At 40.7% G+C, this 22303-nt stretch overlaps 1 protein-coding gene across 2 annotated transcripts in view; it reads left to right on the top strand.

Annotated features, from left to right (window-relative positions):
- The window catches only part of LOC147151784 (A disintegrin and metalloproteinase with thrombospondin motifs 2-like), a 137194-nt gene that overhangs the window by 54132 nt on the left and 60759 nt on the right, over positions 1-22303 (top strand). For both annotated transcript variants that reach the window (XM_086017867.1, XM_086017868.1), the window contains exon 3: positions 879-1050. In XM_086017867.1, coding sequence (XP_085873993.1) covers positions 879-1050 — 172 coding nt within the window. The remainder of the gene's footprint in view (positions 1-878; positions 1051-22303) is intronic.

The raw sequence follows: 22303 nt of genomic DNA on the forward strand, positions 1-22303 counted from the left end.
AGAAAAGGAGTAAACCAGGGTTTCAAAACCCAAATATTGCTCATATTTGGGTTTTGAAAGGGTCATTGACTGCATCTAAATGTAGTCAGTGTTGGACACTAGAAAACTACGCCTATTTCCAATACAATCACTGTCCCCCTCATTAGGTTGTTACACATAATGGAATCCAATAGAGAGGATTTGGTTACTTTTGAGCTTTTGCGTGTGTTTGTGTGTAGGTATTTGTATGTATGTGTGGCGGTCATGCATCTTTTTTTTTTTTTTTTGTTGGTCAGCAATAAAATGTGGAGTTGTCATTTATATAAATAATTCCTGCTGTCACTTGATTTTGGAATTTTATTTGTTTGGCTTCAGATATGCCACCGCTCGAATGAAAGACGCCGATGTGCTTTGAGCTGTTATTGAGTAGGCTGAACAGTCAAACTCGCTAATAAAAAATGAAAACACTCACAAGCAGCATGGAGGAGATAACCACATGGCAAACTGCTTACCTTAACGGTACACATCAACACACAATTGTACTATAGGGTTGGCGTGTCGGGGTGTGGGGATGTGTGTGGTTGTGTGTGAGATTTCCGGCTTAATGATACTTAAAATATCCGATTTATTTCTTTATATTCTCTTTTATTATGTTTTATATTTTCCAATATTATGCTATTTCTCTTTATTAAAAATATGTAAGAAGAATAGTGGTGTGTTTTGGGCATTGCTGCAGCAAATTATTGGCATTTGATTGGGAAAAATTGAAGTCAAGGTATTACTGTACCAAGGGATGCAAAATCTTTATGCCTTAGACTTATTCACATTCGTTGTATGCATAAGTTTAATAATAGGCTCTGTATACTGGTATAGTGAAATGTATTTGATCTGTTCTTTAGGCCGGTGTGATCAGGACGAAGCAAGACGAGTACTTCATCGAGCCTGTGGAAAGAGGTGACGGAGTGATTGAGGAAGAGCAGGCAGGAGGAGGGAGAACGCACATCGTCTATCGCTCTTCAGCCGTAAAGAAGGCGCCCATGGACACCTCAGCGGGAGACTCCCACTCCAGAGGTCAGTCTGCAACTCACACCGTCTAGGTGTATACTGTATACTCGGGGTGTGCATCTCTTCAATAAAAGACGATTCGACGTGTATCTCGATTCATGGGGTGCGAAACCATTTGAGGATGGTACATTTTAAAGTGGAATGATTTCATTCAGTTTGATCCGATGCACTCACATCTTTTAAATCCAAGCTGATTTTCTGATTCAAATCTCTTTTTGTTACACCCCTACTGTATACCCTCCCTCTTTTTCCATGGGCGTGATCTTAACAGAGACTCTAAGCCTTGCTCACAAACCCTAAAATCAGTATTAGTGTTTTCTTATGTGTACGTTGGATCCTAAACACTTCACACATCATGCCCGCACCACCACCTCAAGCTACAGATAAGAACTGGTAGGACCTTTTATCCATCCATCCATTATCGATACCGCTTCTCCTCACAAGGGTCGCGGGCATGCTGGAGCTTATCCCAGCTGTCTTCGGGCAGTAGGTGGGGGACACCCCGAACTGGTTGCCAGCCGATCACAGGGCATGACCTTTTATCAGAATGATAAATAACCAAACCATTATTGTACACAAAGCCAATGAATTGTAGCAGGATCGGAAAGAAAAAAAAGTCTCAAATGGACTGCTCAAACACATCCATCCATCATTATACACAATTTGTCCAGAGAGAAAGGTGTGACATATGGAGATGTTAGCACCGTGTATTATTGCCCAGGTTTTTAACACCTTTCATGATTTTATATTCTGTACTTTACTGCTTTGACGTCCTCAACAATTAACCTGTTGTGCATATTTTCTAACTTTACATCAGTTGAACCAGCATGGACAGTTTCCTTAAAGTGGCAAAACAAAAACATAAAATATGCACAATTTAAGGAACGCCGGAGCTGGGCACTTGACCCTTTTATGCCAGTCTAGACGCGACCCTCCACCCTTGACCTGGGTACTCCTTCCGGCCGCGACCCGCCGCCCATATTCATACAAATTATCACCCCTCCCTGCCCCGTTCCGCCCCCCGGCCCAAAAAAACAAAAGTGTCCGTGATTGACGCCGCCGCAGGAGAGATGCTAACGGCAGAGGCTTTTTAAGGATCATTAGCTGGCTAATTTACTATTCGAACCCGCTGTGGACACGCTTCAAAATGCGCCACTAGTACTTCACTACTTACCTAACTGCGTGTACTAACTTCCATTGCGAGCCCTGGCGTTGGTTTTGTCGTATTGTATAATTATTTGGGTCCAACAGACGGCCAGAAGTCGCATTCATTCAAGTTACTTATTTATTTTCCAAACTTCCCTTCGTTCACGGCCTTCAAAATAAAAGCATACCAGCAAACCACTATACACAGCAGGTTTGCTACGGCGTATTTCCGGAAGTAGGGAAGACGCCAGAAGAAGTGCATGAACTCCACCTTGATGTGTCAGCGTCATCCTTGAGTGCTGCGCGCATCTTAATATGCCCCCGGACACAAGTTGTTTTGAAACAGTTGCATTCCAAGTCGGGGGGCGTCGCTTCAAAAAGACAGCGACAACAATGGATATTGTGCCTGCTACAACCATTTATTGCCAAACTAGTTTGCATTTGCAGCAGCAACGAGCTGCATGCTGCATCCTCTCTCTCCTCTCCATGTGGGAAACAGTATGTCATCGCAACATGTGACATAATGGACCGATCTGAACAGCAACAATTCCTGATGTGTGCGTGGCATGTGTTGCAGACCTGTCGCCAAATGCATAATGTGTCGGTCACGTGAATCAATGCGGCAGTTGTTGCTCGCGCCGACGCGGGATAGAAAGAAGCCTAAAAAGAAGCCTTTCGCTGAGTAGGCTGAGATTAAATTTGGCCGCCTCGCGAGCACGTCACACGCATGAGGGCTGATTAGTGGGCCGGACTAAAATCCACTTCCGGCCATTCTTAGTCCAGCCATTTTTAAAAATGTGTCAGCCCCCACCTACCCCGCCCCACCCCCGGGCCAGAGGGTCCAACCGGTCCGGTCCAGGGACGGAGACTGCCCACTTCTGAGGAACGCTGATGAATAACGTTAGTGAATATTAATTCATTCACACTTACATTACAATATTTGCTTCAAATTGTATTTGCCTGAAATAAACTCAAACATACATCATGAAATGACCCTGGCCTTAAGGCAATTCATCTCGCTTCAAGGGGATGTGACATTACTGAAGAAACACTATAAAGGAAGCTATGCTGCATTTCAATATGAATAAACACTGAATATCATTTGACCACATTTCACCTTCAGTTGCAGGCCGAAATTGCAACAGTTCAGAGAAAGCTTTTGTCAGTATGATGGTGAAAGATGGAGTGTTGGCTTTCAATGAGCCCACTGTAACTTTGATGTGGTGCCTTTTTCGAAAGAAACTCAAAGGTGAAAATATTCTTCAAAGAGAGAAAGCGCAACATGTTTTTTATTTACTGACATCTCACGTACACTCCTGCAAACAAGAAGCATTGTGATTCTTTGTTATTGTTATGGACTGTCTTTTTTTGCTAGTTTAGTCAAAAAACTTTACATTTGAGGGGAATAAGGCTATGTTCACACTGCATATCAATTCAGATTTTTTTACCCACCGACATGATTTTTTTTCATGCAATGTGAACAGTACTATTCTGATTTTTTTTTTCAAATCAAACCCAGGCATCTTTTGTATGTGGATATAAATCAGGTATGTGTCTGATGCGTCTGCAGTATGAACACTCATCCTGACACATACAATCTATACATCAGCAAAAGGCAAATATGCACTCTGCATGGAACGGGGAGAGTGCTCGGCTCGAGAGACTGCTGACAGTCGTCCGTAAATCTGCAAAGTTGTTTCAAGGAACAGTTTTACTTTAATATTTGACTTTGATTTAATCCTACCCTAAACATGAGACATTAAAGTAGAAGTTAACCCAAACATATTTTTTTCCAGAATATGTTCTATGCAGGCCCAGTAGTCTAAACATGGCATTCTGATTAATATTGCGTTTGTGGAATATGAGAAATCCACCCGTTTTTAGCTAGCTCAGGGGGCGGCCATTTTGTCACTTCTGTCGACTGAAGATGACACCGAAGTTGCTAAGGGCTCAGATAACGAGCTGTCATGGCTCAATTTCAGAAAACAAGTGAGCTGTAGTTTATCGTTATCTGAGCCCTGAGCAACTTCAATATCATCACAATGCCATAGTGGGCCTGCATAGAACATATTCCGGAAAAAAATTAATTTGGGTTGACTTCCACTTTAAGTGGACGTTTGTGGTGATCGTAGTCATTCATCCATGCAGATGGTTCATTAGTTACTTGCGGTAATGACGCTATGTCATCTTTTGTGGACGTCTCCATGAAAGGAGGAGATCAAGGAGCGTTGTTTAATTTCCTCAAAATATTTCTACATCCTCCCGCCTCGCTCCTCTGTCAATCTGAGATGAGCCCCTACATGAGTTAGTAAATTTACTTCCGTAAACATTGTGCCATGTGATGTTCTTTTTTTGTGCGTCAAACGACGCCGTGCTTTGTACACATGCGTGTCACATGACAGACGCACTGTAACGTGAACGACTACAAAACAAGATTGATTAAACAAAATAACAACCAAAACGGTCACCACGCCCTGTTGTGTGAACGTAGCCTCAATTCACATTTGTCAAGGAACTCTTTTTTTGGGTGGAATAAACACATTTTGCAGATTGCTGTGGTGAAAAGCTGCTTATACTGTAAAAGATAATCTTTTGCTTACCTTGTGTCAGCTCCATGAGAAGTTCATAATATTAGAAACACCTCTTGTGACCAAACACCACTTGAAAACAAATCATAAAAACAACAACAACAGTACAGTAAGTATTCCCACCTACGGACCTCCGTCAAACGGAAATTCCCTCACCCGGAAAAAAAACCTATGCATGAAATTTTCTTCTCCTGCATTATATTAACAATCGATTCCTGACAACGGAAGTTGCAGTATCCGGAACACGGAACCAATAGCGAAGCCCGCAGTGAGCGCAAACTCAAGCAGTCCACGCTCTATACTACGGAAAAACTTTGACCGCTCCGCCATCATCGGATCAAACGGAAATTCCCGCACTCGGAAAAAAACATATGCATCAAATTTTCTTCCACTATATTACATTAACGATCGATTACTTCTAACGGAAGTTCCGGTACTGTATCCGGAACCCATAGGGAAGCACGCAGTAGAACTCAATCAGCTCCCGCTCGTACTATGGAAAAACTCTGACCGCTCCGCCATCATCGGATCCAAAACGGCGACATGTAAGTTACTTCTTTGGCATGCGTTTTACTGAAATTGTGGAAGATTTTAAATTCATTCATTTACATTTTCGTCTGTATGTACAACAACTCAAAATAGACTCATTTTTTCCCAAGTCTGAGAAAAATCAACACTAAAATACAGTATAGTTTACTGTAGTTAAGTACTGTACTGCATTGGTGTTACAGTATTTTTTTCAACAGTATTTGGACCATCTTTGTTATACTGTACTGTATTTTGTTCATATACCTGTACTTTATAGTTTAGTTTTTGTTTAATAGAAATTTGGAGGAAAATATTTTTGGGGGGCATTATATTGCTTGTGTTGTTACACATGTTTTTTGTTAACACTCTTGCACGTTCATACAGGACATGTACCGTAGTCGTTTACCACATCAGGAAATGCTGTTATAAGGAAAGATTGAACAATGCAAATATGATTCCTGACTAGAGAATACTTACTGTAATACCAACAACAATGGGCAACATTGAGAAGATTTTCTCTCACCCTGTGTGTGCTCGAGTCGAGATGAGATTTCTAATGAGGATTTTGCAAAGGCTGTGTCTTCCTACTCGGAGCATATGACACTCCAATGTCTAATAATACACAGAAGAAGAAGAGAGTTTCCATAGGAACACCCAGCGAGGACACACTGCAGTGGAGTAACACTGATCTGCTCTCAGATGCTGCTGACACCTGAACACACCCTGCACGGCGACACGGAGATGCAAGATGCTCTCACACACACACACACACACACACACACACGCACACACGCGGAGGGTGTAACCACACACGGAGTCTTTGATCATGCATGTGCACACACATACAACTTGTGCACACACATGCACACAACGCCCCACTGTTCCTGTTGCCTTTGCATCCTTCTTTCTAATGAAGAGTGGGGTGTGGATCGATAGCGTGGGATAAAGCAGGCCCTTGCCTGTGCATGCGTGTGTGTGTGGCAAGAGTTCTGTAGATGTCTGGCTTAAAATATTGCAGACAAGCAGGCATTTGAATCTCGCTCTCATTTGTCTTTACTATTCCAGAGCGCAAGTTTATCTGTTACATCCGCTCACTGTCATGTCAATGTGGAAATCATGATAGCTATAGCTCAGGCTATTTACATTAATCTCCTCAATTGAAAACCCAACCCTCTCCACTCCCTTATTCCCCTGTATTGTCTTTCATCCCTCCCTGTGGATCAATCACGGGCATTAGCAAATTAATACATAATCGATCAATCATTTCTGGAGATGTCCTTCACTAAAGTCTGTTTAATTTGCCACCAGTTATTGAATGCCAGAGTCATTTCCTGGCTAAAGATAAAAGGGAAGGGGGTTATATTTAGCACAGCGAGAAAGGAAAGGGGATTGATCAGTTCCTTGCACCATGAACTGAGGAGGTGTGAATCGATGTCCTAGGAGGAAATAGCAGGCGTCATCATTCAGATGGCATTCATCAATTAATTGCCGCACTGGAAAAAAAAATGCTGTTCACTGTTCTAGGCCGGGCAAGTTTACCACCGTACTTCAATTTGTTTCTTATCATTTTATTTTATGACCTCCTTTGAGCTGTGTTTTGAGCTTTCCTTATGTCCACAGGGCTCAACCTGACATCCCACTTTTGGCCCCAGACAAAACTCATCAAGCTTTGCTCTGTTTGTTTCTTGTACTGAAGCGTGTGTATCTCTGTTGCTACTGCAGCCAAGTGTCAACATGCATTTGTAAGCATTCCATTGCAGAATTGCAGCCGGGGTCATCCAGAGCTTTTCCTTTAATCCCCATGTCATAGCACAATCACAAAAAAAGCCCCTCAGAATGATTTATATGATAATAACAGCAGTTCTGCCAATGAGGTTTCTGTCAATGTGGCTTTTGTGCATCTTCCTGTATTACACGTGTTGATATCAGCTTGGATTTGTTGTACTTTTGACGGGGTCGCCATTTCGTTTAAATTTGGAAGCTATTTCTTTGGTACTGATTACTGCGGCTATCAGTTTGATGCACACTTCTGAAATAACACATTTGCTCAAATTACCTTTCATTTGATGTTGTTATTATTGATAAGTAATGACGTTCATCTATGTCAGGGGTGTCCAAACCTTTTGCCAAGTGGTACAGATTTGGTGTGGTGAAAATGTGTGGGGGCCGACCATTCAGCTTCCAGTTACTTTAATTTTTCACGGTATTCGTTACAAATCACAAGTCGTACAAGTCGTAGTTTCATCATATTTCATCTGGTAGTGCCCCTTGCCCTCTTATATGTTGAATTCCTTGAAAACAGCAATAGTCTCTTGGCAAATTAGTCAGACACAATTATTTTGTATTTCAGTGAAAAAAATATGCCAATTTCTACTAGTCCTGAAAGAAACGTCCCTCGCTATAAACTGTTCATTTCTTCACGACAGCTTCCATTTTAGAAATGGGCCTTAAAGGGTCACACAGGGGTCATGCAGCGAGGGATACGTTCCTAATTTCACTTTGACGTCCAACACAACTATGTGAGTGGTGTATTCAGAGAGGCAGAGTGCGCTCAGAGGGTATTTGCTGGCCTTGGGTCACCATGTTGATGACCCCTGTGGTTTAATATTGAGGTAATCAAGATGTTCCGGTTAGGTCACACATTTATAAGTAACTAATTTGTTTTTGTTGTTGTTATTATTAATTCAAAAGGTACATCTAACTGACAGAAAATATGTTTCTGTCAAATGCCATCAGATGTAGAGATGATGTGATGTAGAGTGCTGTACTTCTAGGGAAAAAAACAGAGATCTTAAAATGAAGTAAGATCCCCACTTCATAGCTGTTCATTTACTGTACATTATAAATATTATTGCCCTTAAAGAGGGAAGTCAACCCAAACATGTTTTTTTCAAGAATAAGTTCTATGCAAGCCCACTAGTTGAAACATTCTGATAAATATTGCGTTTGTGGAATCAGCGTTAATCCGCCCGTTTTTAGCTATCTATGGGGGCGGCCATTTTGTCACTTCTGTCGACTGAAAATGACATCCCAACTGCTCAGGGCTCAGGTAACCACCAATCACGGCGGACCTGTTTTCTAAAGCTGAGCTGTGATTGGTCATTACCTGAGCCCTGAGCAGTTGTGATGTAATTTGGGGTGACAAAGTGGACGTCCCCAGGGATGGCTAAAAAGGGGTGGATTTTGCTGCTTAACTCATCATCCACAAACGCAATGCTAAACAGAATGCCCTGTTTCAACTAATGGGCCTGTTGGGAACATATTCTTGAAAAAATATATGTTTGGGTTGAGTTTTCCCTTTAAGAACTAATGAGAATATAAATAATGTATTCCAATTTTGCCCTTCCAACAGCTATACTTTTTAGTTATTAATTATTATTTACAATTACAAATATTTTAACAATGGCCATACGTGTTTAGAGGTAAGTTAACAACAGTTAGTAGCATAACACTAAGCACTCTAAATTAGCTTTGGATAATTAAGTGACAACGCATCTGGTGACATGATTCTTCTGGTGCTGCTTAAGTTGACTTCTCTTAACACCCACAGCTTGAGGTGGCATCTTCTTTTGAAATGAGTGTCACAACAACACAAAGAAAAAAAACACACACAGCCATAATGAACCGATAATGCTTGCTGACATCTCCTGTGACAACATTTTCAGACTTAGGTTATATATATATATCATATATTTTGGTCTATTTTTCTTCTGTTGACTTGATTTTGATGGCAATGTTGCTTTTAGCTGGTGTGAATGAAAACTCCCATGCACCCGCACTTCTGTGCTCTTCTAATATGTTCTCTGCTGACTTACAGTATGAGAGATTGTTGCAGGCTGAATGTGTGATACAGGTGGATGTACAGTATTTGCCTGCGTGTGTGACATAGTACAGCCTTGACATGCTGCTGAGAGGGTGGGGGTCAACAGGGGGCCAGTGGTGCTCTTGGCTGCTGTGGAGTAGCAGAAAATGATGGGTGCCCCCTTCGAAAAAGCTAATTCTATCTCATCTTCCTCTGTCATGTTTCAGATAAGGATGGTTGTAGCCTATACGGTTTAAGAAGCGTGTGACACACCACTTTGCACTACAATGGAGTGAATAGCACTCCACCACACACACACACACACACATTACTAGGCTGATGATGAAAGCTGCCTCACATGGTGCCAACCAGTTCATCAGGAGCAATTAGCAGTATAGCTTCTTGCTCAAGGTCATTTTGACACAATCGCTTTGGGAAAACAAACTTTGACCTTCTTTACTTAATAGCTCTCTTCCTCCTATGCCAAACTCAGTTTCTTCACTCATTTCTTCCACAGCGGCTCGATAAGGTGTTTTTAAAAAAGTGCCACTTATTATACTGTGTAAAAATGGGTGCTACAATAGCTTATGGAGACTTTAAAGTTGACACATTATGTGTAATTTGCGCTTTAATGTTTATATTACAAATAGTTGTGTGCCTCTAGTGCGTGCCCACCCGGCAGCAGGTGTAAAATAAACAACCAAGAACAAATAGTGTGACAGTGATTAGCCAAAGCACTAGCATGTCAAATCCAAAATGTAAGTAGAGCTCTAGCGTTGGCACAGATTAGCATGAGCTAACAGTGTTACCTACGTTTGCTTCTGATGATAACGTTGTTATTATGATGTTCAGCTTAGTTCAATGTGTTTCAGGGGTAGTTGGGGGGGGGGGGGGGGGGGATTACCTGAGCTACATTGGGTTTTCGGGGCTTCACAGATAAGCCGTACTTTCTTGATGGCATGTTGAAGTTGTTGACGGGGCGGCTGGTGTTGTTTGTGTTTGCCCTCATCGACAGGGACGGCCGACCTGACTGCCTTCAGGCCTATTGATACCAAAATATCGATATTCCGACCCAGAGTGCTCAAATTTATGTATCGATCCTCAACATAAAGTATTGATATTTCCAATTGATTCATATACTGTATATAATATATCTATTAATCTATCATTTAGAAGGTTGTATTGTCATCCAATCAGAATTTTTACTATGTGCTGCCAAAGGCAAACTACTGCAAAGTAAAACGCTGAGCAAAACATGTCATAGTTGAGGCTCAAAATAAGATCACCTTTAATCAGTTCAGCAGAACATTTGATTCGCACATTTGTCCACTTACCCTTCATAAAAAAGAAAAATAATGTAAACAATGTTTTACTGTTTTTTTTTACTACATTTAAAGTGTAGTATATCGACTGCCTCTACAGTAACGATGATGTTTGAACTTGTAATAAATGTGCATTCATCAATATATTACTTTTATCCATCTATACTTGTCAATCAATTGTACTTGTTTATTCCACCCCGCTGACATTCATTGCACATTCCCATATTAACCTTGAACAGAGGGTTAAAAAAAACAACATTCTTTACATACCATGTATCTATCTCTGGCGTTGCCTGGTGGACAACAAATTTGTCATGCTGCTTTGTTGACTTCCGCTATCTACTTTGGCAAGCAGCATTACTTCGACCAATAAGATAAGCAGTTTCTGTATCCTGATACGCACGAATGGGCTGTCACCTCATTGGTAACAGAGCAAGGAATGGCCTAGGACCGTTACTGTAAGTTGTCATATAAAGGGAACTGTTGTTCATTAATTCCATTGACATTTTACAGACTATTTTTGACTCTCACGATATTACGGGACAAAGTGCGTCCCTTTAAAACTCAATACGGGACGCGTACTTATTTTTCTAAATATGGGACAATACCGTTTTTCAAGGGACAGTTGGCAACCCAAAGCCCACTGGCTGTCATTCTAACTAAGCAGGGCTCGCCATTAGGAACGTTGCATGTGCCACATACATGTTATTAAGACACTTGGGGACTGATTTAAATGATGAAAAAGTGCATAATTTTGTCTCCTTTAAGTCATATAGGCCTACTGATTCAGGTTGTTACGCTTGCATATTGAAGCAAGCGTAATTGTAGTCAACCCTTCAAGAATGTAATTACATTGTGCCGAAGGGCATTTTTCTCTCCATACAAAGTCAGAGGTCACTGATGTTTCCAAATGTGTTGAGGTTGACGTCAAGGCTCTAAAGTCCTTCCACACAGAACGGATCCAAAGCATGCATTCGGGCACTGGGGCTAAGACATCCTGGAACAAAAAAGCATCTTCCCGAAACTTTAAGAATGAATATTCAGAGGGCATTGACAAGCTTATGTCCCCACATTATCCGTATAGGAGAACAGACATTGATTCATAACCACCTGGTTATTTTAGTCTGTATGTACTGTCATGATACTGCTTGTCTGAAGAAAAAGATTCTGTATTTTCCCATCTTCTGATCTGCCCTGAAGTTAGTTGGCCATCTAAGCTGTGTGATTAAAATCAGGAGCCGTCTGTCCTGGGCATTGTCAGGCTGCTGTTTTGAGCTCTAAAATGAGTGGTTTCAGAGGAACATTCCATCACTATATATAGTGCATGTACTCTATGTCTTTTGCCTGTGTGAGCCTGAACTTTTTTTTTTTTTACTCTGAAGAGAAGCGTTTATCCACAGCATAAACTTTATAGCCTTAACCAAGCGTGATTCAGTGTGAGCTTTAGCCTTTTCAATAAAACAGGTTTAAATAATGTTCATCACTGCAAATATTCAGACACAGCCCACCGTGTGAGAAAGGTACATAAAATAAAATGCAGTGCTCAGAGCTGGCTGAGATATTTTATCGAGTCTGGTAGGTGCAAATCATTTCAGATGAGGTTATGGTCGTGCGTGTTTGTTATCACCAAAACATAAGAACAAAACAGTTTCCACAAAGTTTTGCATGGGCCTAAGAAACCATGACATTTTCTTGCAGATCTGAATAGTACGTCAACTTTTTTTTTTTTTTTTTATAATTGTAGGAATAGTACTGCACTTTTCTGTATTTATTGTTGTACACATAAAAACATTTTTGTTAAATATTTACCTGAGTATGATATAATTTGCAGTGGTGCCAGGTACCTATTGTATTCCTGCCATTGGTACCATGGATGTTAATTTGCCATGAGGATACAGTTATGCTCTTAAGTTTACATACTCCAACACTATGTATCTAAACTTATGAGCACAACTATGATTCTTTTAAACAAATTGATAATAATTGTTATCAATTCTTAAAATAAAAAAGAGAATTACTGCAAATCAATTCATCGATCAGCCCTACATGCACGGGTGCTAAAATCCTCTCCTCCCCCGTGCGCACAATCACACGGTACACAAGTGAGCGAGCATTAGTTCAGGTGTGGCTCCGGCAGGAAATTACTGCGTAGTTAGGGGAAGCATTTTCTGCTGCCAGCTGCTTCCTCCCTCCTCCCTCTCTGTGGCCGCTGGCGTGATCCCTGGAGAGCACGACTGTCTTATTATCACACATCGCATGTGTGTGTGTGTTTGTCTTGTTTGTATGGGTGAACGCGCACTTTTTGTTTCTCGCCTGTTTAACAACTGACTGATGGCGCTCATGCGTCCAGCAGCGTGTATTTGGCCATGTGTGTTCTCCCGCCGGCTGCTCACCTGCTAGAAGGCTCCCAGCAGGCCTTCCATTGAGCGTAACTCAGCATACTACAACTGCTCTCACCGCCTTTACACTTTGTTGTGCGCATAATAGCAGGGTGGAACTAACGGACCTCCGCTTCGGTGCGCGACCCCCACACACTGATTGTTTTTGTGTGGGTTTGCGTCTGTCAACCAGAGAGTGGGCGATAAGTAAGGAACCCTCGAAGGGATAAAGGGGTCTCGTATTATCACAGCTGTGATTGAGAGAGTGCCTCTATAATCATAGCGATCATAGTGTTTTGACAAGATTAGCACCTTTCTGCCTCTCATGTGGTTCTCAGAAAACCACTGCCTGTTGTTGAAGTCATGCTACTATGCGAAGCACTGTCTGCTTCTGGTCTGGATTGAAAGACCAAAGAAAGCAGGATTCATCTTTTTTTTTTTTTTTTTTTGCAGTTTACACTGGATGTACAATTACAGTTCATACATTATTCACTTTTGTTGGGATTTGTGATTCATTTCCCAATACAAATTAAATATCCATTCCAAGAGTGGAACGTTCACCATCATAAAGCATTTAAATATTGTATCATTATTTGCACATTCACAAAATGAATGGCTGTGCATGAATCGGTGGTTGTGAATTGGCCGTTGAAAACGAACACCGAAGAATTTTCGCATTCGAGTCAGAATGAGTCATAGCATATTGGCATCAGAGAGGAATATTTGGATGGTGCCCACTTGACTCTATCTGTAGTGCACATGCATGGAAGCTATGTACGTGCTACAGTCAGCGAGCACCCAGAAGTAGTTGCGTGTATAAGGAAATATTTGGCTGACTAATGAGCATTAAATTAAACTGTTGAGCAGTCAGTCAATAAATTGCCACAATTTTTGCCAGCCAGGAAATGTATCAACACCTCACTGTTAGTCTCTCACGTCATCCTAGCAACAAACGAAAGGGAGCCTGCCAAAGTGGACATTGGACCTGAAAGACCAACTATCTTAGCGCTAGCTAGTACAAGGCTAGTACAACACACTCCAGTATGATTGAATGAGATAAGTGAATATGGCTTTGGAAAAGTATGATGAAGATGGAGCACTGTGTAAGTGCACTCCATTTACAGTTTAACATTTTGATAAAAATTGAATTTTTCATTTGTTGATCTATGACGTGTTTTTTTCTGAAAAAGATGCGAATCGATTGGAATGTCCTTTGCTGACGTTAACATGAATGGTGAAGTGAGATTATGGGTGCGAGTCGGAGCTCTAAATATATGTAATGTTTTTTCAAATAATCTGATCTTTTCTTAAATACACAGTATTATTTTATTTTATTATTATCATATATCATTATATATGATTATTATTATATTATTATATAGTACATATATGTATTACAGATTGTGACAAGTGAAACTGGAAATAAAACAAAAGTAGAGAAAAGGCATGAGCCACTAACCTGAAGGCATGTTTTTCTCCTGAATTTCCTGAGTTGTGTACTATATATCGTAAGGGCATTATTTTATTTTTTTGTTGATTCCTGTGCGATAAGATTTTGTTTTTCTAAAGCTTATTACATATATATATATATATATATAGGTACGGAATGTACCATTTGCCAAAATCAATAAAGTTCATTTTATTTCTCATTATACTTTATTGTTATTTATTTCGCATTATTCCCATTAGATCATGTATACTCAGCACCCCATCTTGACAGAAAAAATCAGACGTAGAAATGTTTGCAAATTTATTAAAAAAGAAAAACTGAAATGGTCATAAGTATTTAGACCCTGTGGTCTGTATTGAGTAGAAGCACCCTTTTGAGCTAGTACAGTCACAAGTCTTCTTGTGAATGATGCAAGTTTTTCACACCTGGATTTGGGGGTCCCCTGACATTTTTGCTTGCAGATCCTCTCTAGTTCTGTCTGGTTGGATGGTGAACGGTCGTGGACAGCCATTTTCAGGTCTTTCCAGAGATGCACAATCGGGTTTAGGTCAGGGCTCTGGCTGGGCCAGTCCAGAATGGTCACAGAGTTGTTCTGAAGCCACTACTTTGTTTTTTGAGCTATGCGCTTTGGGTCATTGTCCTGTTGAAGGGTGAACCTTCGGGGTTAGATAAGGTTCATTATCCCGATTTAACTCTGTTATGAATATGTTGGGGCGCCACATAATTCTATTGAAAGTACTGTTTCCGTGCATGCAGGTTCAGCGGGGAGCAGCAGGTAGTGCTGTGTGACGACAGTTACGTGCAGCGAGCCTCCCCGAGGGTGGTCAGTGTTCTGTGTTAGGCTCCGTTATGTAATGGGCAACCCAGGGGACAGGAGCTCATGGATGATGAGATGGCGTGTGACTTCCTTCCTCCCACCACTGTCACTGACACACACGCACATGCACGCTGTGTTAAATCTGGCACTCTTCAGAGAAGTGTGGGAGTAATCGAGGATGTGTCTTCATCGATACTAGCTCAAAGGAAATTTTACATTATGGAACCTCTCTCAAATGATGTTGATAAAACGGCGTATGCCATATCAGTTTAAACTTTTTTTATGAGCACATTTATTCAATCGCAGCCTTGTTTAACCCTAATAGCTATGTGAAATTAAGCCTGAACAGAAATGACCTGTGTGGGAGTGTAACATGGCGGTGGACTTGCTGAAGCCCTGTTTAGCTTGTGATGTTTACATGCGTTTGAGAAGCAGCTGATTCACAGGTTAATGGAGCTTCTCATGTGAATGAGGCTTTCATTGCTTAAGAGGGCCCAGTACATTCATTGGCATTACAGCTGAGTGTAGTGCAGCCGTTCTGTGTGTGTGGAGGGAGGAGGTACATGTTTGTGAGTGCTCAGAGGAGTTACCTACTTTAGTAAAGAATATTTTTTTCCCCAGAAACTCAAAGTAATTGTTGGCCTTTTTGTACTGCAATTATCTGTTCCTTCATCTGTTTGTGGCAGAACTTTTCTTTGTACCGGTAATGTTTTGATATTCATGATAATAATGCTGGAAAATACCACAGTATGTAAAGAGTGTAAAGTGTCATATTCAATTTGTATTATGTATTATTATTATTTACACCTATGGCAATTTACAGTCTTCAGTTAATCTGAGAAGCTTGTTTACTTTTTGGGATTTTATTGTGAGGGTATTTTCAAGAAAGAGGTTAGTGTGAGTTTGAAGTGAGTTAACTGTTAACTTGAACAACAGCAGATAAGAGGGTGGGGAGTTCAGGAGAGCTAGGTAACCCAAATAAACGTGTGATTATGTTTATTAGCCTACGGACGGGCATGACTGTCAGAGTTGCTTGGGGGTCATGTTGTGGTTGTATTGTACATTCTGATCTTTAACTCAAGAGCAGGTGCTTGTATGCCGCAAATGCAGTTCATTACATTGCTGGCAAAAGCTTCATTTAAGCCAATATTATCTTTTGTCACAGGTTTTGTGAAAGAAAGAGAAAATGGTACTTCCAATTACTCAGTGCCATTTCTGTCAAACTAAAATCAAATGTAGTAAAAAAATGTGTGTGTTGCATACAGAAAGACAAGTAATAACAGCAATAGAGGGCATTTGTTTATGTACAAAAACAGATTATTAGTCAAATTATGTTACACATAAATGATGCAAGCTTGTGCAAAAGCATTTTCTTGTGACTGCAATGCTGATATCTGCTAATCGCCACATCAAAAGCAAAATGAATCAAATCAGGCTTACTTTCATTCCTCTGCTGGGAGAAGCAGAGGAGTGACTTTTTACAGCTCATGAACACTTTAAATAAGGGTGAAATTTTGTTCTTATCCCAAATACGTTTTCTGCAGCTGAGGTTGCAATCGAGCCACCTTGTACGTGTTTGTTTGTATGACACTTGGATACAACAACAGGATGTGGAAAAACACCTTTCCTAACATAAACGCCATCCCTGTAGTGATAACAGGTTGATACTTCCACGGCGCACAGTGAAAGTACAAAATTTGCTGATGCCAGAGAAAAGTTAGTTCACTTCCTGGGCATAGTACCTATACTATGCTACCTCTATGATCCCACTCTTTCCTGCTGTTTCCTGTCATCCTTCAGAAGTCAGAACGATTCCAGCTGACAAGGTTCTGGCTTCGTGTCATCGTGTGAGCGTCTCCCGATCTTACACAATTACCTCTCCTCCTTGTTCACATGATATAGACGGACCATGTCCTTTTTCCTCCTACCCTTCTTTGGACCACGGTTATAAATGTGTTTTCACACAATTGAAAAATGTATCTGATGAATTGGTGACGACATGCAAAGTGACAATCCAATCAAAGCTGTATTATGGCAGCCTACTCTAATTGTGCATAAGTGCACACTCACACACTCTAAAAACAGTTAGGTCAAAAATAACTATTTTTGGGTTAAATTTGACCCAATTGTTGTGTTAAAAACGGACCGACCCAGACTTGGGTCAATTTGAACCCAAAAATTGGGTTATTCAGTTTTGACCCAACTTTAAGGGTTAAATGAACACAACAAATTGGGTCAAAACAATGCAAATAATTGGGTTATTCCATTATTTTTTTATTTTATTTATAATGCTAAGGATACTGCCTCTTCCCCAAAAATGTATCAATAATTGAAAGTTTTAAAAAATGGGTATTTATCTATAGGTACATCACTCCTGACATTGACTTAGCACTCCCTCCTGGGGCCAGACTGGGCCGACCCCCATTTTCAGGGGTGACACGTTTGATTAAAAATGGGCTTGATTAAGCATGGGCAGAAGTGGATTTTAGTCCGGCCCACTAAACAGTCCTCATGCGTGTGACATGGTCACGAGGCAGCCAAATTTAATTTCAGCCTACTCAGTGATATGCTTATGTTAACATGGCAGGGAGGTCATTGTTTGTTGTGCGGTCCTCAGTTATGGTTTCATAAAGTAGAAAGCATACGTGTCCAGAATTTTGTTCAGCACATTCATGGTGGAAGTGAGACCAAATCTAAATGAAAAAGTAGTGTTTAGAATTATGGCAAATATGTTGTGTCATGGTGCTATATGAATTGAATGAATAAGACACCAACGGCAGTCTGCAAAGTGGTGTCAGTGACAATCACTCCGATTGGCGGTCAGCCAGGAAATGCAAATCTGTGCATTAGATACATTTTTAAAATGGTATATTGGTCATTTATTTCAGTTCTTTAAACCAAGCGTTGCTTCCCTGCGGTCATCACCAGACAACTGTCTCACACTTTCACACGGGCTGTGATGAGTTGTGGGTCCATTTTGAAAAGTGTGTTGAGATATATTGACCTCTTGAGGAGAGTTGCGCTCAACAGTCTTCAATGTCCAAGCAAGGTAACCAGAACCACTCTGTTAATCATAGAAATGTTCTTGTGGATTACAGTAAAAACATAAAGTTAATATGCAACATTATTTGGCGAACGCACAGTTCTTGTGAAGTATCACATCCTACAATGGCAGCAGACTAATGCCTTTTTTGTTATGATTCCAGCACTCGTCCTGTCCAACACACACACTCAGTTACAAGCAACTCGTTTTCAAAAGATTACAATGTGTGAAGTACTTACCAAAACAGTGTGATAAATGAAGAAATCCAAGTGTCAAAAGTGTCGTTGACTTGACCACGATAATCCGTGTGTAGACATGAACAGTATGTCGGTGGCTGTCATGGCTGCCATACTTAATTCAAGTGTACATCTGGCAACTGTGTTTGGGCCTGTAAGGTTGATTTTCGGCCCAACATAAAACATTACTCGCATATATATAGTTAATTTGAACCAACAATTGGGTTAATTTACAAGAAATAACCCAGAATTTTGACCCAACACAAACAATCCAAAAATTGGGTTGATGAAATAACCCAACTGTTTTTAGAGTGCAGCGGACAACGAGGCACTCTAAAACGGCCATGCCCGTGCACTACCTGAAGGGGAAGATGCAATTTCGGGTTGTAGTCTTTGCATGTTTTCAGTAATTATTTTCAAATATCTATTATGTATTTAGAAAGAAATATCTGAATTCACTTTATAGTGTCTTTGATATATGGATTCTTGCCCTAAACAGGTCTACACACATCTATTTAAAAATTCCCAAAGGTTGCAACAAGATTGCGGTGGGTCTTTTGTAACTTATTATTCAAAGAAATGAGAAATGAAATAAAAATAAGACCTTTGCTGGGTCAAGGCAACCTTGTATTTAATATTGTTATATGATGTTGAATTCAGTAGCATTTTACCAATTATATTAGTAGACACATTGGCAGCTGCTCTTTTGCAGCAGTAACTTCTACTAATCATTTCAGACATAATAAAAACTAATTTGTTCGGCTCAGATTTAGTGTGACATTTGCAAGCAAGTTTGTGGCTTTTATTCCTCCACCTTATCGACACACACACACACACGCACACATACATTTCAACTAATATGATGCGGTATGTCCCAACGCATTCGTTTTCTTTAGTATTTTCCTATTTCATCACATTCGTATTTATTTCTTATTTAAAAACAGACATGAGATGAAGGAGACACACACAGAGGCGGACATGATGTTGGTGTCTGCCCATGGCAAGCGTGTTGCTCTCTCCGTCTGGGTAGTTAGTGCTGAGATTGCCAATAAATAGTGGCCGGTGGCCTTCAGCATCACCAGCGGGGAGAGATTTGTGTCCTCGTGTTTGATTGGCCCACGCCTGAGGATGCGGATGAACCATCTTGTTAATCAGGATACACTGTGGGGACACATTGTATGCGTGTGTGTCACCCGCTCGAAATGGTCTTTATTTTGGTGTGTGTAAGTCAGACGGAGGAAGTTTCTCCAATATATTTTATTATTGTATCATGGTGAGACAGGACGAGTAATTAGAATTCATCTGGACATGGCCTCGTTTGAATTAAAGGAAGGCTAGATCACCTTTGAAAGATGAGAAATGCTCGGCCCATGAGACTGGACGTACTGCAACTAGAAATGAGTTTGCCAAGTTCCTATCCTAGCTGCTCTGTATAATATGGCTAAAACAGCAGTAATTCGACATCATTATTAAAAAGAAGGTTGCCAAATTGGAAGGCTGTAAGTCATCATTAGCACAAATAGCTGTTACATTAAGCCACATTATACATTGGTTAGTGTAGACAGTGTTAAAAGTCAATTGGTTTTACAGCAATATTCAGAAGCTAGGGTAGAAACTTCAGTTTCTGGAAGAGTTGGTATAGATGTGAGGGGTCTTTGCTCTATCATGTCTCTTATTGTGTGAATCACACAGAGTGGCGCCGTGATGCTTTGTGTGGTTCACTTAATGAGGTCTTCTTAGTGGAAGTACAGCAGGATGTCACATGAAATCCTCCCACTTCTTCCTCATTTCCCTTCTCTTCCTTCAGTGACATCACCTGTTCTGTCCTGGAGGTAGCCTCAGGGCTGACAGGTGTGCATCTGTGTGTGTTTGGGCCAAGGCATTCCTGAGTGACATTTGTGCGACTCTTGTGTAATGATTCCACATCCCTTCTTTGTTGTTTTTGCTTCATCCACATCCTAATTTTGACAATTTCTTTTCTGTCCACAAAGTTTCAACTTTCGATTTGACATCTAAATTGTCTCCGCTGCTGTTATATAACTCCCTCACACTCAAAACACAATGCCCCCCCCCCCTGTTTATTTGCGAACATGCTCACTTTCTAAACACTGCCTCTGAATGGATTCATTAGTCAGCCCAAAAAGTATACACAGGGGAATTCAGTTGACATATTGGTGTCAAGACAAAATGTCAGAATCTTGCTCTTTGTTTATCAACTTGCATCATTATGGTGGCTTGCAAGAACTGATCAGGTTTACGTGTATCTACTAGCAGGCTCATTTGCATATATACCGAACCCCCATTTATCATGGGAATACGGTCCCGACCCATCCACAAGAGGTGAAAATATGTGATATAAAGAAAAAATGTACCATCCTACATGATTTAAATATATTTTAACTTCTTAAAACACACTTATTTTTCTAAACACACTGCTCTTCTCTACTATTACTAGAGAAGCAGTTGAAGACCTTTGTCTGTTTCTTCATCTTCTTTTACGCTGTGTCTCTTCCAGTACACCCAGGTTTAAAAAAAGACAACTATTTGTTAAAAATCTGTGATATAGTGGGGAGTGAGAAAGATGAACCGCAATACAGCTGTTGAATTTGGTCCATTCACATTCCCAGTCCTACAGTGTAGGAGACCAGCCAAAAGGGTCGCACTCAGTGAAGGGAAAGGTGATGAGCTGTACTTAAAGAATGAAATATTAATAGTAGAAGCCAATTAAAACCTTGGCGGTTGGAGTGTCCTGTGCGTTCAAAGCAGACATTAGCACAGCACTAATAAGGTGATTTCCATCACCTATAGTCAGGCGAACAGTCGCCACGGCGACAGCAGCTACGAATGGGTGAGTGGTGGCCATGGAGTGGAGGAAACTATCTTGTTTCCTTCTCTATCATCTGCAGTATTTTGGTCTCCATTTTATTTCCATTTTAAGACCATTTCCCCACACTCTAAAAACATCCATCCATCCATTATCTGTACCGCTTCTCCTCACAAGGGTCGCGGGGCGTGCTGGAGCCTATCCCAGCTGTCTTTGGGCAGTAGGCGGGGGACACCCTGAACTGGTTGCCAGCCAATCGCAGGGCACACAGAGACAAACATCCGCACTCACAATCACACCTATGGGCAATTTAGAGTATCCAATCAACTTACCATGCATGTTTTTGGAATGTGGGAGGAAACCGGAGTGCCCGGAGAAAACCCACGCAGGCACGGGGAGAACATGCAAACTCCACACAGGGAGGCCGGAGCCGGGATCGAACCCACGACCTCTGAACTGTGAGGCGGACGTGCTAACCAGTCGACCACCGTGCCGCACACTCTAAAAACAGTTGGATTAAAAATAACAACACAATGTGGGGTCAAAAATGGATCGATCCACAAATTGGGTCAATTTGACCCACATTCTTGAGTTGTTTTGTACAAAATAGCCCCATTTTGGGGGTTGTTTTATACAGTGCACTGTTTTGTCCAAATGGCGCTGCCATAATCAACGAAAACTGGAAGTTCCCTAGTGTTGCTTTAAATTATAAAAATAAACATTAAAAAAAAAAAAGAATGAGGCATGTGTTTCCAAAGTTTTAATATAAGTGCCATTCGACATTTATTCAAGTGTCACAATTGAAAAGTGCATAATGTGTTCCAGTAACTGTTTCTGACACACAGGAGTGCAATAAATAAAACTCAATTCACAAAGCTCAACTTTAAGGACCTCAAATGTTCCAAAATTATGTTGTAGAACGTGCAAAACATAACATAAGGTATCAAAAGTATCAACATATCAATATTTGGTACCGTCATAAAATATATCACGGTACGTCGCGATACTATATTTTTCTCAGTCCTACTATTTATAAAAGGGAAGGAGTAGAAAGAACAGATATCTGTTTTCAAATGAAATAAATGCAATAACTCATCTGAAAAATAAATACGTGAAAGATGTATA

Source organism: Filicampus tigris, chromosome 2 (assembly GCF_054856515.1).
Source record: "Filicampus tigris isolate MCC_2025a chromosome 2, RoL_Ftig_1.0, whole genome shotgun sequence".
Classification (NCBI taxonomy): domain Eukaryota; kingdom Metazoa; phylum Chordata; class Actinopteri; order Syngnathiformes; family Syngnathidae; genus Filicampus; species Filicampus tigris.